Source organism: Anolis sagrei, chromosome 2 (assembly GCF_037176765.1).
Source record: "Anolis sagrei isolate rAnoSag1 chromosome 2, rAnoSag1.mat, whole genome shotgun sequence".
NCBI lineage: Eukaryota > Metazoa > Chordata > Lepidosauria > Squamata > Dactyloidae > Anolis > Anolis sagrei.
The window spans coordinates 150,923,370-150,941,592 of NC_090022.1; the positions used below are offsets into that span (position 1 = coordinate 150,923,370).

The 18,223-nt window shown below is 41.3% G+C and overlaps 1 protein-coding gene across 1 annotated transcript; it reads left to right on the plus strand.

Annotated features, from left to right (window-relative positions):
• Positions 1–1,484: 1,484 nt before the first annotated feature.
• XPA (XPA, DNA damage recognition and repair factor) lies at positions 1,485–14,696 on the plus strand. Its single transcript, XM_060763777.2, has 7 exons — positions 1,485–1,565; positions 4,745–4,908; positions 6,252–6,362; positions 8,757–8,862; positions 11,443–11,608; positions 12,810–12,927; positions 14,474–14,696. Exons 2-7 carry the CDS (start codon positions 4,761–4,763, stop codon positions 14,620–14,622), a joined length of 798 nt encoding a protein of 265 aa, XP_060619760.2. The 5' UTR covers positions 1,485–1,565; positions 4,745–4,760; the 3' UTR covers positions 14,623–14,696.
• The last annotated feature ends 3,527 nt before the right edge of the window (positions 14,697–18,223 follow it).

Consider the following 18,223-nt stretch of genomic DNA (forward strand, 5'->3'; position numbering starts at 1 on the left):
AAAAGAAATACATTCATGATAGAAAAGTCTTGTAGCTGATTCTTGCTAAATCTCATCTTCTAAAGAAGGTAAAAGGTTAAAAAGTTCATGCTGCTACATTTTGCCTACAGAGAGGCAAAATGCGTCCTCAATGGGAGAAAGAAAGCAGAAGTAACAAAGTTGAAGGACGCACGGCCTTCCCGGGGCCATTTCAAACTTAAGAGGAAGTTCTCTCACAGAATGCAAGTGCTACTTCATCAAAAGGGGAAGAGACAGAGGTTAGCAGTGGAAACAAAAGAAAAGCCATTTAGGAAAACATAGATCAAACTGTATAAAAATCCCTGTGTTACCTGTACACAACATGTCACTTTTTTGAGCAGCATACTGCTAGCTAGCATCCCTTCTGGCTGGAATGAATAAAATCTTCAGTGGCTTCTTTTTCAACTGGTGAGATCTCTTGATTGGGGAACATTGTTTTTTGTTTTGTTTTGTCATGTCAGGAGTGACTTGAGAAACTGCAAGTCGCTTCTGATGTGAAAGAATTGGCCGTCTGCAAGGATGTTGCCCAGGGGATGCCCAGATGATTTGATGTTTTTATCATCCTTGTGGGAGGCTTCACTCATGTCCCCGCATGAGGAGCTGGAGCTGATAGAGGGAGCTCATCCGCCTCTCCCCGGATTCGAACCTGTGACCTGTCGGTCTTCAGTCCTGCCAGCACAGGGGTTGAACCCACTGCGCCACCGGGGGCTCCAACATTGGGTTATAACTTCTTCATCTCACAAGGCAAGGTTCCACAGGCGGGCTGCTGACGGTATCCGTTATCCACTTAACAGATCTTGAGATCCACGCTTTGGGTTTCACTATCCGTGGTCTGGATCTCACTATCCGCGACTGTTCTAAATTGCTCATTTTCCAACTGCCATATAATCTTGTATCCGATCCCAGATTATCTGCTTTGAAGTGGATAATGAGTCTACACTGCCATATAATCCAGTTCAAAGTCATCAAAGTGGTGTCATCTGCATATCTAAGGTTGTTAATGTTTCTTCCAGCAATTTTAACCCCAGCCTTGGATTCGTCAAGCCCCGCACATTGCATGATGTGTTTTGCATATAAAGTTGAATAGGTTGGAGTATACAGTTCTGCCTTTAGTGAATATCCATCCTTATTATGTAAACTGCTCTGCATTTACAACATCCACAGTGCATTGAGCGCCCTCAGCTGGCCATAGTCGGGAGTGGCGCTCATTCCATATTCTTTCCCTTTGTTTTTTCCCTTCCTTATGTAATCCGTGATGCATTTCCTTGCATTCATTGTATCCTTTGGGGTTTTGACTCTACAATCAATAGATGTGCCCTGCCTGCTAACTTTAATGCATCCCTTTGCTCAAGTCCCATTCCTGGGCTGTTACTGTGGGGAGTTTTGTGTGAGGGACACTCGAGCCCCCCATTTGGGTTGAACGTGCCAACATGGCGCCCGGCCCTTCCTTCCCTTTGGGATTCCACAGCATTTTCTCTCCCCGCCTCAAAAAGGGAGGGGCTCGGCGCCGTGGACGCATGCGCAGACGGCTTCAGGAAGGTGCCTCTGTAAGTTGCCATGTCATTGATACCTGGAGGGGGCTGCGTGTTTACCCCCTCCCTCCATTTTAGAAATGGAACGCGCCGGGTGGAGAGTGATGAGGCTGGGAACGGGACTGTGGGCGAGTCCATTGGCGGAAATGGGGGGGGGGAGGAAGGAAGCGTATTTCACTGGGTTGGTCTCATTTCTCCCTCAGGCTAGTCAAAAGGAGGGCTGCACTTGTGTTTTCATTACAGTGGTCCATCATTTTATTATTTATGTGGCCTTGAGACCCGCCCAGACATGCCCCTTGGTGAAGCTGAATGCTTGTCCCTTTCTAGCCAGAAATAACGCAAAAGGATGTTGGGTTATTTCTGGTTTGAATTGGATTATATGTCAGTGTAAACACAGTTCAAAGCAGATAATGTGGATTTATCTACTTTGATAATGTGGACTGTATGTCAGTGTAGATCCAGCCTGAGGCCCCTTCCACGGAGTTGTATGAAATCCACATTGAACTGGATTATATGGCAGTGTGGACTCAGATAATCCAGTTCAACACCAGAGGCACTCCCAAGTGGCCAGCTACTGGTCAAAGGACATTTAATCAACTACCAAGCTTGCAAACTTTGTGTTTTGTTTGTTTGTTAAAAAAATGCAATGCAACTGTTTGGTCTGCCCCTGACGCGATAAATAAATAAAATCCAAAATATTGTGGACTATCTGCCTTGATATTCTATTCTCAGTGATATTCCAGGCACGTTCCCACTTTGCTGAGGTTGTCTTTGCAAGCCAAAGCATCTTTTGGGTTTATTATTATTATTATTATTATTATTATTATTGTGTAAGGAGTTACTTGAGAAACTGCAAGTCGCTTTTGGTATGAGAGAACTGTCTGTCTGCAAGGAGGTTGCCCAGGAGACGCCCAGGTGTTTTGATGTTTTACCATATTTGCGGGAGGCTTCTCTCATGTCCCTGCACGAGGAGCTAGAGCTAACAGAGGGACCTCATCTGTGCTTTCCCCGGATTCAACCCTCCAACCAGTCTTGCCAGCACAAGGGTTTAACCCATTGCCCCACTGGGGGCTCATCTGAGTAAAAGATAGGAAGAAGATACTACACTGAGACAACAGGGGAAGAAAAAACCTGTGAAGGGTCCAGGCCCCATTTTCACATTACATAACAAAAAGACTATGATTCTATTTTGACTGCAATGAGTATGTTATATGCAAAGCTGGGGTTTGTAGTTTGATGAACCTCTAGACCTCTTTGACTGACAGATAATGTGAAATCATAGTCCGATATATAGCATGAAAGGGATGATGCAAAAGATATACATTCAGTCCCTGAGTTACAAACAACTCATAGTTAAGAACGGGGGTGAGACAACAGGAAGAGAGATAAATCTACCCCAAGCCCAATTCAAAGTGCAGGCTTTAGCCTATAAAGTTTTAAACGGTTCTGACCCAGCTTACCTGTCTGAACACGTCTCCGTTTATGAACCACCTCAGAGGTTAAGATAATCCGGGGAGGCCCTGCTCTCTGTCCCACCTGCTTTGCAGGCACGACTGGTGAGGACAAGAGACAGGGCCTTCTCAGTGGTGGCCCCTCAGCTGTGGAACTCCCTCCCCAGTGAAATCAGATCAGCTCCCTTCCTCCTGACCTTCAGAAAATAATTAAAAAGGTGGACGTGGAACCAAGCTTTTGGACAGTAATTTTTCAGTGCAATAATACGGAATAGTGCAATGACAACTAGAACAGCTTTGGACTATGATTTTGGATTACGTGATTTTAATAATTGCTTTTAATGTTGAGTTCAGATCTTTTTAACTATTTGGTTTTAATTATTATTATTATTATTATTATTATTATTATTAAACTTTATTTGTACCCCGCTAGCATCTCCCAAAAGACTCGATGCGGCTTACAAAGGCCAAGGCCTCAACACAATAACACAAAAAATAACAATGCAGCAAATTAAAAACATAAGCAAAACACAACAAAACATTACACTATTACACAATAAAATCAGGGCCGGGTATGAATATGTATACTTCATTTGTATGTATGTTTGTGTGGCATTGTATTGTTGCCTGCTGTAAACCGCTCTGAGTCCCCTTCGGGCCAAGAAGGGCGGGGTATAAATATAGTAATATATGTGAGTGTGTGTGTGTGTATACACACACACACACACACACACACACACTCACACATATGATGAAATTGCACTTAAGAAATGCACCTGTTCCAACTTACACACATAACCCCAGTGGAACAGACTTAAAAAACCCCAAAATACACCTTATATACATATACAAATACACTCATATGCATATACACATGCACACATTCATACACACACACAAATATACACACATACACACACATACATATACATACACACATATACACATACACACAAATATACATATATACATGCACACATACATGTACATATACATATATACATATACACATGCACACACATATATACACACAAATATGCATATAGACAAGCGCACACCTATACACAATATGCATGTACACATATAAACACACAAGTACACAAACATATATACACTCACATGAACACATATATAGAGACACAAAACATAAATATACACAGATTGGGCCACAGCAATGGATGGCAGGGAACGGCTAGTAATAATAATAACAATAACAAAAACAACAATAACTTTCTTCTTGCACCTCAATTCCATCTCCCCGAGGGGACTTGGGGCAGCTTACATATGGCACAAAGTTTCTAAAACAGAGCATAAAATAAACATACGGTACAATACAATAAAGTAAAACATATCTATATAAATAAAAATGTAATGTTTATTTGTGAGATTAACATAACTCAAAAACCACTGGGCGACTGGACACCAAATTTGGACACAAATTTGGAGTTATGCTCCTTTGGAGTGTGCCCACCCTTCAAGTAGCTGCTGTCATTTTGGATGATGTATCTCCATTCTGTCGCCAATTTCTGCTTTCTATTGCTATGGTTTAGAAATGGGATTTCTCCCCCTGGAGAGCAGCAATACCTTGAATTCCCCAGTGGTCATATTGACATAGGGAGCTTTGGGATTTATCCTCAAAAAGCCACATTTCCAAACTGAAAGGATATTAATGGGTCTGGTTGGAAGCACATCATCCCCTTTGCTGTAGCTCTGATGGCCTCCTGTTTCCTGTTACATTTCTAGATCTCTGGCCTTGAATATGTCCCTGGAAGCAACGCCTGCTCCTGAGGGGGAGACCGCCCCGCTCTCGGCAGCAATGAGGGCGAAGATCGAGAGGAATCGCCAGCGGGCACTGATGCTGAGGCAGGCAAGGCTGGCCACCAGGCCCTACCCTTCAGCTGGGGAAGGTGGGATTTTCTCTCTGGTGTAGTCCAGGGGTGGCAGGACAGGTGGCTCAAGGTCCAGGGAGTTTGTGACCGCTCTTGCCCATAGGCAAGGAAGGGGGAGCTGACACAGTAGACAAGATGGATTTTTCTACACTGGTCCCCTTTATGAAACCTCCATAGCTGTAAACAGTTGTACATGCAGCTTCTTAACATATTTTGTGATGGGAAAAAAGACAAATTTCGGGATGGCGTCCTGCATAATTGGCAATGCAATAATCCTTAAAAGTCATTTGCATCCCAGAACAGCATGGGGCATTTTCTTCCTCCCCTACCTATAGTCTGTCATTTTAACATATTTTCCAGATGATGGGATACTTTATTCCAATTGGAGTAGCCTTCACTGTTTTGCAGCAGAACAGACATCCGTGGGGGCTGCCAATAGCTTCTGAGTCCACATTCACTTAGCAAAACCTCAGCTTAGCTCAGTTAGCTTATGCTTCCCAGTAAGATTGTCGACTCTTTGAAAAGAGAATAATGTGAGTTGAGGCAGGGCAGGCATCCTCAACCTGTGGCCTTTCAGTTGTTTAGGCCTCCAACTCCCTTGCCAGGCTGTTCAGTGGTCGGGAATTCTGGGAGTTGGAGACCCCAACAGCTGGAGCTGCAGTTGGAGGATGCCTGATGTAAGATATCGAACGTATTGGGCAATCTTGGATTGGTCACTCTCTCCCAGCATGGTCTACTTCTCAAGGTTGTCAAGAGAAAGTAGGGAAGAAGAGAGCCGTGTTCATTATTTTGAGTCTGGTGAAAAAACAGGACAAAAATGAGTCAGATAAATAAATATATCTGGATTGGAAATTCTACTTTTGAAATGTATTTTCTTTTTGGTTTTGAATTCGTGTTGATATTAGATTTACTGGAGTCCCCGGTGGCACATTGGGTTAAACCACTGACCTGCTGAACTTGCTGACCAAAAGGTCGGCAGTTCAAATCCAGGGAGTGGGGTGAACTCCCATCATTAGCCCCAGCTTCTGTCAACCTAGCAGTTTGAAAACATGCAAATGTGAGTAGATCAATAGGTACTGTGCTGGCAGGAAGGTAATGGCGCTCCATGGAGTCACGCCGGCTACATGACATTGGAGGCGTCTACGGACAACGCTAGCTCTTCGGCTTATAAATGGATATGAGTACCACCCTGAGTCGGACACGACTAGACTTAATGTTAAGGGGAAAACTTTACCTTTACTTATTAGATTTACCATTTATTTAATATATTTTATTAAACTGCTTTACGAACTAGAAGGACCTAAGTTGATTTTATCTTATTCAACCCTGTATTTAAAACTTTGCCTTTTCCTTCCTTTTAGGCAGTTCTAGAGTCAAGGCCCCTCCAAAGGTAATAGATACAGGGGGAGGATTCTTTCTTGAAGAGGAGGAAGAAGAGGAGGCCACAGTGAAGAAAATAGTTCATCCTCCAGGTAAATTCTGAAGAAATGATTGTGATTGGATATTTTAGCGAATAAAGCCACCCCAAGTCCCCATTGGGGGAGATGGTGGCGGGGTATAAAGATTATTATTATTATTATTATTATTATTATTATTAAATAATTATTTTGCTTTTTTCCTTTTTACCTGCTGGTTTGATATATGCATTAGCTTGGGGAGTCTTTCCAGATCAAAATAGGTGTTTGGGATTATGTTAAGTGACAGTGCTGGCCATTACTGAGTGGTTCACACACAGAGAACCCATGGACCGTGTCCTCATAACGTATCACAAGGAAAACTACATTGCAAATACAGATGATGGTTGGCATGCACTGATTGTTTTTCTTAGCTTGAGATACACATCTTCCACTGGTAATTTTTTCCTTAGTTATATAGCAGGCATGGGCAAGCTTGGACCAGCCCTCCAGGTATTTTGGACTTCAGCTCCCACCATTCCTAACAGCTCAGGCACCTTCCTTTTCTCTTTCAGCCGCTTAAGATGGCCATGCAGTCTTTGTTTTAAAATCTCCAGAAAAGGAGACTTCATCACATCCTGAAGTTGTGCATTCCACTGTTGAACAGCAGTTACCATCTGGAAATATTTTCCTAATATTTAGGTGGAATTTCTTTTCCTGTAGCTTGAATCTGTTGCTCTGTATCTTGCTCTGTATCCTCCAGAGCTGGAAATGAAAGGATAAGCCTTTGCCTCTGTCTGTGTATTTGTGTCTCATTGCATGTCATTGTAATCAAGGCATTGAATGTTTGCCTAAAACTGTTTATATACTGTAATCAGCTCTGAGTCCCCTCGGGGAAAAGGGTGGAATATAAATAGAGTGTTGTTGTTGTTATCTTATTCTTAGGAATCAAAGTTGATCCCTCCTCAATGTGACATCCATGTAAATGGCAATAATGTCTTCTCTTTTAACCTTCTTTTCTACACACTGAACACACCCAGTTCCTTAAGCTGCTCCTCATAGGGCTTGACTTCAAGACCTTGACTTCAAGACCTTGACTTCAAGACCCCCTTCTCTGTTTTGGTTACACAATTGCTTAGTTGCCCTAATGACACATAGTTAAATATGTAAATAAATGCACAGATGAAATCAACTCTGATTCTGACATTACTCTTATTGGAACTCAACCACATCCTGTACAAGTTTGTAGTCCTCATTAAGGTACAAGATAGGCTGATAAGTTAGCTGGCGGGGAAAACCATTCCTCCATTTTCTTCTCTGTCAGCTTGTCACTCTATTCTCTCCTCCTATCTCCTGTTTGATAGACTGATACTTCTCAGGGACATACCTACTTTGTTTCTCATTTCAGCCTCATTGCAAGCTATTGAGACCTCCATTTTGTTGTACTCCTGTGAGCATGAAGAAAGACGTCTGCTTCAGTGAGTTGTAGCTAGGCCTTTATTTTCCTATATAGTAATATACCGTAGTTTTACTATATAGGAAAGTAAAGGCCTAACTGTACAATGTTCCTATATAGTAATATACCGTAGTTTTAGGAGCCCCCGGTGGTGCAGTGGGTTAAACCCTTGTGCCAGCAGGACTTAAGACCAACCGGTCGCAGGTTCGAATCTGGGGAGAGCGCGGATGAGCTCCCTCTATCAACTCCAGCTCCCCATGCGGGGACATGAGAGAAGCCTCCCACAAAGATAACACATCAAAACATCCAGGCATCCCTTGGGCAATGTCCTTGCAGACAGCCAATTCTCTCACACGAGAAGCAACTTGCAGTTTTCTCAAGTCACTCTTGACACAACAACAACAAAAACAAAACAAAAAACATAGTTTTTTCAGTAAAGTCTCTTATAAAGCTTGACTGTGCTCCTGTAATGGTTGAAACTTGTTTGCTCTATTGCTAGGCTCAAGAAGCTTCTGATCTGCTAAATTGTTGCTAGTGCTGTTGTTGCTGGTTTACATTTTTAAATGTTATTTCCCTTTTTGAAATTACTCCCAACAATTCTTGCATCATACACAATGTTGTTAATATTATTCTGATAAAATTGTCTTAGGCTTTCCCAGAAAATTGATTAAAACACTCTAGTTAAGTGTTAAGTGGGTAGGCTTGCAGGAAAGCCTACCCACTTAACCTAGCATCCCTAGATACCGTAACATATCTGCTGGGCATGGAGGCCACTTGACAGCCCTCTGTGAAGAATCTGCTTGACACTTGGCAAACAAAATCATTCAGATCGCCTGTGACAATAAAGCCATCACATTTGCTGATATTCCAAAGTTGAAGGTCACAACTTTCCCACTTCCATTTCTACCTCATCATTCATTCATTTATTATTATTATTATTATTATTATTATTATTATTATTATTATTAACTTGAATATATTTATCAGCTTAAAAGCCCTTGTTTTTGTCTTCCTAGGGCCTGTATTAGAATGTGATTATCTCAATTGCGAAGACTGTGGTAAAGAATTCATGGACTCCTACCTCATGAACCACTTTGATCTAGCAACATGTGATAACTGCAGGTACAGCAAATAATGAATACGCATATTCTGTACTTAAGAACAGGTTTCTTTTTAAAATGTGATGTGTGGCTGGTCCTTCATATTTGGAAGTTTAACTTTTCTGGGTTTACTTTTTTGTGGATTTAGTGAAATATATCCTCTCTAGGAATCTCTAGGTGCTCCAGCTTGACTTATGGACAATTCATCATAGAGTCATGCCAGAGGACCAGGCATGTAGCCGGGGGGGGGGGCTCGGGGGGCTTCAACCTCCCCCGAAATTCTCATGGTGGTTCGCGAAAAGGCCTTACTGGTGCATTATTTAAACTGTTATGTTTATTAATATCATGATTTGATCACCATTCTCAATATATCCCATATGTATGGGGGTATTGGGGTAATGATACAAAAGGTTTGCTAGGCTAGACCCTCTTTCACTCAGACTCAGCCCCCCCCGAAAACCCCCCTGAAATTTTTTTAGCCCCCCCCGAAACGAAATCCTGGCTACGGGCCTGCAGAGGACCTAGAGATTTCTAGAGAGTACACTTCTTTAGGCATTTTGTAGGTTTTCCAGCCTGCTTTTCAGTTTCTGGCAGAAGTTATCATACAGTTATACTTGAAAACCTAAAGATTCTCAGCATTAAAGAGCAGCTTTTTATTCACAGTTTTCCCACTTTCACTGTGGTACTGTGTCCCTAATCTGTGTGAAATAGAGGGCCTACTGTATTATTTTCAGCTTGATATAAAAGCAAATGTTTTAAATTCATTTCATATAGTGAATCATTAGTGTGTCCTCGTTTTAACTGAACAAAAAGGGACAAGAATATTCTTCAGTTATTTTTTATATATTGTTAACACACAATCAAGGGCTGCCTGGTGGTGCAGCGGGTTAAACTGCCGAGCTGCTGAACTTGCTGACTGAAAGGTTGGCGGTTTGAATCCAGGGAGCAGGGTGAGCTCCCACTGTTAGCCCCAGCTTCTGCCAGCCTAGCAGTTCAAAAACATGCAAATGTGAGTAGATCAATAAGTACCGCTTCTGTGGGAAGGTAACGGTGCTCCATACAGTCATGCTGGCCACATGACCTTGGAGGTGTCATGCCGGCTCTTTGGCTTAGAAATGGAGATGAGCATCACCTCCCTCCCAAGTCGGACATGACTAGACTCAGAGGAAACTTTGACATTAGGTCTACTCATGTCCGACTCTGGGGCGTGTTGCTGAAGCTCACCCCACTCCCCGAATTCAAACCAGTCAGCAAGTTCAGCAGCTCAGCAGTTTGACCTGTTGTGCCACCAGGGGCTCCTCCAAACCTACTACATGATACAAAATACTCCGGCAATAGGAGAAAAGGGAAGGAAAAAAAACTTTTTGGGTTCACAAAGAGGGGCCAGGAAGGCAGTTCCATCTTGTCTCCTGCAGTGTGTTTATAATATAATATAATATAATATAATATAATATAATATAATATAATATAATATATATTGTATATACATATAATATTGATAATATTATAATGTAATACAATATACTACTACTAATAATATATTATAATTATATATTTTATATTAAATGTAATATTACTAATAATATTACAGTATAATGTTATAGTACAATGTAATACATAATATTAATATTGTGCTATGATAATAATATATTGTATTTGCTTTTTACTTGTAAGCCGCTCTGAGTCCCCTTCAGGGTGAGAAGGGTGGCATATAAATGTCGTAAATAAATAAATAAATAAATAAATAAATGCTTCGGGACAGAGTTAGAGTTCAATGGGAAAATCAGGGATGGGGTTTGGATTCCACAATAAAAGATGTCTTTTGAAGGGTTTCATGACTGAAAGCATTTGGAAACCATTATTCTAAACTAATCAGCAATTGAACATAGGGCCACTTCAGAGTAAATATCCACAGGGTTTTGCTGCAGATGTTCTAATTCTAATTTGAAAAATTTTCTGTTCCAGGTCTGAAAGTGTCATTTCCTGTTTAATTGTGTGGTACTTTACTTTGAAAGTAGTTGTTATGCTCCAGAAATTCCGTTTTTTTGTGGCTGGTATTTTTAACTTTTCAATGTGCTATTTTTAACCTTTCCTATGCCATTTTAAAACTTTTTACATGTTTTTATGATAGAACCAATTAGGAAATGACACTTATAACCCAGGAACAAAAATCATGTTACATAGTGTATCGGTAATTCTTTCCCATCTCTCCTTGTGGCTTGAGGTGGGTCACAACATAGCTAAAAGCACATTACCATAAACATTATATAAGAAACAGATATTAAAACCTACTTGTTTTTCTGCCATGGTGCTGCTTCCAGCCTTTTAAAAAATTCTGGTCAGGAAGATGGCAATGGCAAAGAATTATATGACCTCTTGAAGTGTCCCTTTTCTGCAGAATGAACCTTGACTTATCCACAGGCCATTTAAAAATCTCTAATTTTGGCCCCCAAAATCTGCTATCAACTTAGACATACAGTCTATTTATACATGAGTATATTCTTGGTAAACCCTAGAAAGCAAATAATTTATCTGTTGTGATGGAACTTGTGGATGCATACACAATAGATCTGTTTCATTTTGGACTGCTTTCTTGTTTCAGAGATGTTGAAAATAAACACAAGTTGATAACAAGAACCGAAGCAAAACAAGAATACCTTCTGAAAGACTGCGATTTAGACAAGCGGGAACCAGTGCTCAGATTCATTTTGAAGAAGAACCCTCATAATGCACAGTGGGGTGACATGAAGCTTTATTTAAAGCAACAGGTATTGCACTTTACTACTGCATTAGTGCAACCTCACTTTTGCAGCTCCAGAAGCCCCCAAATGCTCCCCTAAAGCCTCTTAAATGTGTGCAAAATGTTTTTTCCCAATTCCCCAGTGATTTCGAGCATCTTTTCACCCCAAATCTGGCCAAATCTGCCCCCAAATGGTTGCAAATGCAGACTTTTTTTTCCGTCCAAAAGCTTCCCACAAAACCAGGGGCAGGGAGGAGGATTAGGGGTGGGCAAGTACGATAATAATAAACTTAAAATGAAAGTACCATGACATCCCGTGTGTGCTTGAAAGAGAGCAGCATAGCAATATTGGATGGGGGAAAGTACCCCTGCTTCCTCTCCTTTTGTACACAGACCTCCCCTCCAAAAAACTATAGCAAAATGTGCTGCAGGATGTCCCACGGAAACATGATTATTGAAGTTTAATAAACTATTCCCATGTTTTCAATTAGGAAATGGCATTTATATTCCAGGAACAAAAATTGTGTTACATAGTGTAATATGATAGTCACCAGTCAGCGCTACTTCTTCCAGTTTCCTTAGTGTGTTGGGAATCTGATCCACCAAACAAAGATACTGTTTGGTTCCCCGTGCCCATGCTTTATTGACCCAGTGTTAAATATCCTAAATGTGAGCTAAAACTGTTGAAAGTGTTAGAAAATAATGGGTAGTATCAGTTAGGTGAACAGACATCAAACCTTGCCATTTAGTGTTGCTACTTAGTGTTGCTACTTTTTACTGGACAAGGAAGCAGTTGAGACAGTCAGCTCTTCACTTCTAAGCAGAGAAGAACTGAGGATGTGTTCACAGATGGAGTGTGTGCTCATTCCCCTTCCTCTAAGGCAGAGCTTTCCAAAATGTGTGTCGCAACGTTAGTGTATCCGCTGCAGTGTGTAGTACACACGGAACAGAGAAACTTCTCAACCTATGTGAAATACACAAGAAATCTTATTTTTAAAAATATATAAATGAAAGGTTTTCATGAGATATATTGTGTCACCTTAAATTAAAAAAGGTTTTCCCTGACATTAAGTCTAGTTGTGTCCGACTCTGAGGGGTTGTGCTCATCTCCATTTCCAAATGACATATTGGCCAAATGCAACACAGCTCACAAAACGTGAAGTAGTCCGCATCACAAATTCAAAGGCCTATCTTTTAATAGTTTAAAATAGTTCTGTATTATTTTTCAGGTTATCAAGCGTTCCCTTGAAATTTGGGGAAGCGAAGAAGCATTAGAAGAAGCAAAGGAAAGCCGCCAAGACAACAGAGAGAAGATGAAACAGAAAAAGTTTGATAAAAAAGTCAAAGGTGTGTAGCAAAGCACTCTTTATTGTCCCCCGTCACTGAAAGATCTGAATATAGTGCTTTCTGGCTCAATGAATTGGTAGTTGTGCCATTTAGGAGGAGAGGAGGGAAGGAAGTCTCGCTTGTGGTAGAGATTGGAATTTTTTTTACAAATAATAACATGGTAAACGTTTCCCCTTGACATGAAGTCTAGTCATGGGGTGGTGCTCATCTCCATTTCTAAGCCGAAGAGCCGGCATAGTCTGTGGATGCCTCCAAGGTCATGTGGCCAGAATGACCGCATGGAGCACTGTTACCTTCCTGCCAGAGGAGTACCTATTGATCTACTCATATTTGCATATTTTCAAACTGCTAAGATAGCAGAAGCTGGGGATAACAGCAGGAGCTCACCCTGCTCCCCGGATTTGAACCGCCAACCTTTCAGTCAGCAAGTTCAGCAGCTCAGCGGTTAAATAGCATTATTTTGGAACTTGTGATGTCTATTCTCAAACACTATCAGCTTCTGGCTATTTTGAGATTTTTCAAGTTTCTCATGTTATTTTTTATCAATGAAGCTGACAGATGGGTATTCATACTCAGTCCTGGCCATATTGAGATACCAGTTGTCAAAAATGATTACATAAAACGGAAAAAAGGTTGAATTTTTGCAAATTTGTTTCATCATGTTTTATGTCTTGACTGTGCTTGATATGACCAAAATATAGGTAGTCTAAAAAAAGGGAGCCAGTGTGACATAGCAGTTTGAGTGTTGGATTATGACTTTGGAGACCAGGGTTCAAATGTGTGCTTGGTTATGGAAGCCAGCTGGGTGACTGGGAAATTCACACTCTCCCAGCTCCAGAAAAGGGCAAAGGCAAACCCTCAATTTTGTCAGGAGCAATTTTTGAAGACAGGATTAACCAGTAAGACTAAGATCTACTATTCATTTAATTTGTCGTTGTGTGCCTTCAAGTCTTTTCTGACTAATGATGATCCTAAAATAAAGCCATGTGTTCAAATGGAGATTCACTTTCTTCTGAGCCTGAGTGTGAGACTTGCCCAAGGTCATACCATGGCGAAGCTGACTCTTTTTTTTTTCGTGTCAGGAGCAACTTGAGAAACTGCAAGTCGCTTCTGGTGTGAGAGAATTGGCCGTCTGCAAGGATGTTGACCAGGGGATGCCCAGATGTTTGATGTTTTTACTATCCTTGTTGGGGGCTTCTCTCATGTCCCTGCTGGGGAACTGAAGCTGACAGAAGGAGCTCAACCCACTCTCCTTGGATTCGAACTGGTGACCTATCAGTCAGCAGTCCTGTCAGCACAAGGGTGTAACCCATTGAACAACTGGGCGCTCCTGACTCTCATCCCCAAATTGATGCTTACTTTGGGTTTTTCTCATTCAGTTTGAAAGCTCTGCTTTAGGAATAGAGGATTTGTTTCAATACAGTATTCAAGCCTTGGTCCCAGTGTACATTCAAGCAGCGGGGGAGGGGGGGGGTCAAGGCAGGAGAACATTTTTTGGACTTTCTGATTAACAAAAATGTTTGCTTTTTAAACTATTTTGTACTAGAACTGCGCCGAGCCATAAGGAGCAGCACCTGGAAAAAAGACACAAGTTTCCATCATCATGAGTATGGAGCCGAAGAAAAGATAGATGAGGACATGTACAAGAAAATCTGTATCACGTGTGGTCATGAACTAACATATGAAAAAATGTAATGCCCTTGATTGTACGTGAAGTGCACTTTTTGTAATGCTGATTTTTTTTGTATCTATTAAAATGAATGCTCTCACTTGCTTCAAGAGTATTTGCTCACACCATAATCCACATCCAGAAATATTGTACTATCATTATTGCATGATAGAAGTAACTTGGAAATATAAACTTTCCCAAAAGGCCAGTGAATAACAGTTCTGACTATGCAGTGTTCTTAGAAATTCATGATGGCCATGTATAAATATGTGAGGGGAGGTCATGGGGAGGAGGGAGCAAGCTTGTTTTTTGCTGCCCTGGAGACTAGGACGCAATGGAACAATGGTGTCAAACTGCAACACACCTGAACATTAGGAAGAACTTTCTGTGAGAGCTGTTCAGCAGTGGAACTCTCTGCCCCAGAGTGTGGTGGAGGCTCCTTCTTTGGAGGCTTTCGAACAGAGGCAGGATGGCCATCTGTCAGGGGTGCTTTGAATGTGATTTTCCTGCTTCTTGGCAGGGGGTTGGACAGGATTACCCATAAGGGGATTTTATGATTCCCCATTTGCTTCAGTAACATAAAATGGGTTGCTGGGAGTTTTTCAGGCTGTATGGCCATGTTCCAGTAGCATTCTCTCCTGAGGTCAGGAAAGAATGCTTCTGGAACATGGCCATACAGCCTGAAAAACTCAGTAACCCAATCATTCCCACCATGAAAGCCTTTGACAACACATAAAATGGATTATTTATTCAAGTTAAACTGTTTTTATGCATGTACACCAAGAGGATGAAAACATGCAAAAACCTTCCTACTTTCTTGGGAGGAAACCAATTAAAACAAAAATCCAAAACTGGAGCCATTTAAGGCTGAGGCTGTTCTTCCTCCCTCCCCTGAAGATAATTAAAACAAATATGAATCTGCAAATCTAAGGTGCTATCAATTGTAAGGCACATCTCATTTTTGGAGCTCCTAAAATAGGAACCAATGTGTGCCTTAGAATCAGTGAACTACAGTATGTATGTGTATACACACACACACTTCTGATTTTCCATCTGAGGAGTAACAGAAGCACAGCCCCTCAGCCAATTACTGCAGAGCTTTAATAGGAAAGTTCACTGACTTCATGAGAGTTCATCAGCTATTCCAGTGGTTCCCAATGTCCTCCAAGTGTTTTGGATTTCAGCTCCAACAATTCCCAGCAGCTGGTAAGCTGGCTGGGATTTCTAGGAGTTGGAAGTCCAAAACACCCAGAAGAGCAATGGTTGAGAAAAACTAATTTTATTCTTTACACACTAATATGTATAACACCTTTAAAAACATTTAGAACAGGTGACTTACCTGAAAGTGCTCCTTGGAGTGGCTATCCATGCCCTCCTACAAATAGGTTTTGCACTTGTGCAGAGACCCCGATTGGGAAGTTGTAGAGCTCAGCAGGTTGATGGTAACACCTTCCCTGTTCACCCTTTAGCACATGTCCCAACTTCCAAGCTGTTTCCTCCATTTACAAGTCTGCCAAAGACGAATCAGTGAAGCAGTGCTTCACAGTGCTTGAACTTTGTGAAACCCATTGTCACAAGATATAGCAATAGCTGTCAACTTGGGATAGTCTTACAGGGGGGATGGATAGTCATGGTGGATATGGGCTAGCCAGAATGGCTATGTTTCCTCCAGGTTCTGAAGCAACATGCCAATCTTTATCAGTTGCTGGGGTGTCTGAAGGAGGGTGTGATGGCACTCATGTTGGCCAGTGGGCAGCTGCTTGGACTCTGTGAACAGAAAGTTCAACTAAAGAGTGCTGTGGTCTGTTCCAGAATGGATTTCATGGCATTTCCCTTAAATATGTTGACCAGATGTACTATGATCTGACTACTGGTATTTAAAGCGAAGGCTTCTGAGAGAACATGTGATAAATATATTTGGGACAAAGATTCAATCACAAAGCTATTCCATTCAAGGTCCCTTAAGGAAAGGAGTCAGCAAACAAGAGGAAACCTAGAATCACGAAGCAGTATTTGGACTGCACATGTTTGATGCCCCATGGCTTGCAATAGTTGAAACAACTGTTATTAGATTGATATGTGGGGGAGACTATTCTTATAATCACTTAGCAGTCATAACACATAATCTCTGGTCTGAGAAACAGGGCTATGGGTCAGTGTGTAACTAATGTCAAGGTGAGATTGAATGGTGATGCAATCCTTCCTCTCATGTTTCTCCACACCAGAGAGCAGTTTTGTACTTCCTAAACCACAATTCCTGGTATGGATTATCACTGTAATTTAGGCCTGCACAACCTGCAGTCCTCCAGATTTTGGACTTCAGCTCCAAGAATTCCTGTCCATTGAACAAGCTGGTATTGGAGTCCCAAACACCTGGAGGGCCACAGGTTGCACACACCTGTTTGAATTTATAAACAGAACATGCCATACAGAAAGCTGGATGAGACATGGAGTTAGGAACATTAACAATTTAAGATATGCAAATGATACAATATTATTAGCAGAACACAGCAACTACTGAGAAAAGGTAAGGAGGAAAATGCAGAAATAGGGATAGAGCTGAGGATTTAATGGAAGAAAACAATGTCTACATATGGGGTTTTTTTTTTAAAAAAAAAGGTGGATGAACAAGGTATCAAAATAGCTAAAAGATTTTCTGTATCTTAACTTGGGTACCAAAATTGAGGCTGCAATTAAGAAATTTGAAGAAAACGAAGATTTAGAGGAGCAACTATGATGGAACTAGGTAAGATCTCTCAAGGGTAAATATCAAAGTCAAGATGGTCCAGTGCCATAGTATTTTCAGCTTCTCAGTATGGCTATAAAGGCTAGATAATGAAGAAAACTAACAGGAAGATAACTCATTTGAAATGTGGTGCTGGATGAGAGTTCCACATATACAATGGACTGCCAGAAACAAGCAAACAAAAAGCAAAAATGTTCTTGAAGGTTTTTATGGCTGGAATCACTGGGTTGCTGTGAGTTTTCCAGACTGTATGATCATGTTCCAGAAGCATTCTCTCCCGAGGTTTCATCCACATCTATGGCAGGCATCCTCAGAGGTTGTGAGGTCTGTTAGAAACTAGGCAAGTGAGGCTTATATATCTGTGGAACTGAGAACATATAAATGCTGGACTACTCTAACAACTACACAGAGAAGCCATTGAAATCCACAAGCATGTGGACAATTCCAACAGAAAGGAGGAAGCCATGAAAATGAACAAAATCTGGCTACCAGTATTAAAAAAAACTAAACTCTGCAGAGTAAATAAAGAGCAACACTAAAAAAAAACAGGGGGATTCTAGGCAGGAAACAACCAAGGCCAGCTGACACCTCCTAACAAGGGATCCCCCAGGTAGCAACCAGCCAGGCTTTGAAGTTGCAAGGCCATGAAATGCTAATCAAGGTGGCCAATTGCAACAGTCACATTTGCCTCAAGCAGACAAGAGTTTTTTCTCCCTGGACATTCCACAGATATATAAACCCCACTTACCTAGTTTCTAATAGACCTCCCAACCTATGAGGATGACTGACATAGATGTGGGTGAAGTGTCAAGAGAGAATGCTTTTGGAACATAGCCATACAGCCCGGAAACATGGCCATACAGCAACTCCAAAAACAAATA

Excerpts from the sequence above, each read along its gene's own strand:
- XPA (XM_060763777.2), top strand. The coding sequence starts at position 4,761 with ATGTCCCTGGAAGCAACGCCTGCTCCTGAGGGGGAGACCGCCCCGCTC. Across the intron at positions 4,909-6,251 it reads CTACCCTTCAGCTGGGGAAG|GCAGTTCTAGAGTCAAGGCC; the intron begins GTGGGATTTTCT and ends CCTTCCTTTTAG. Across the intron at positions 6,363-8,756 it reads GAAAATAGTTCATCCTCCAG|GGCCTGTATTAGAATGTGAT; the intron begins GTAAATTCTGAA and ends TTGTCTTCCTAG.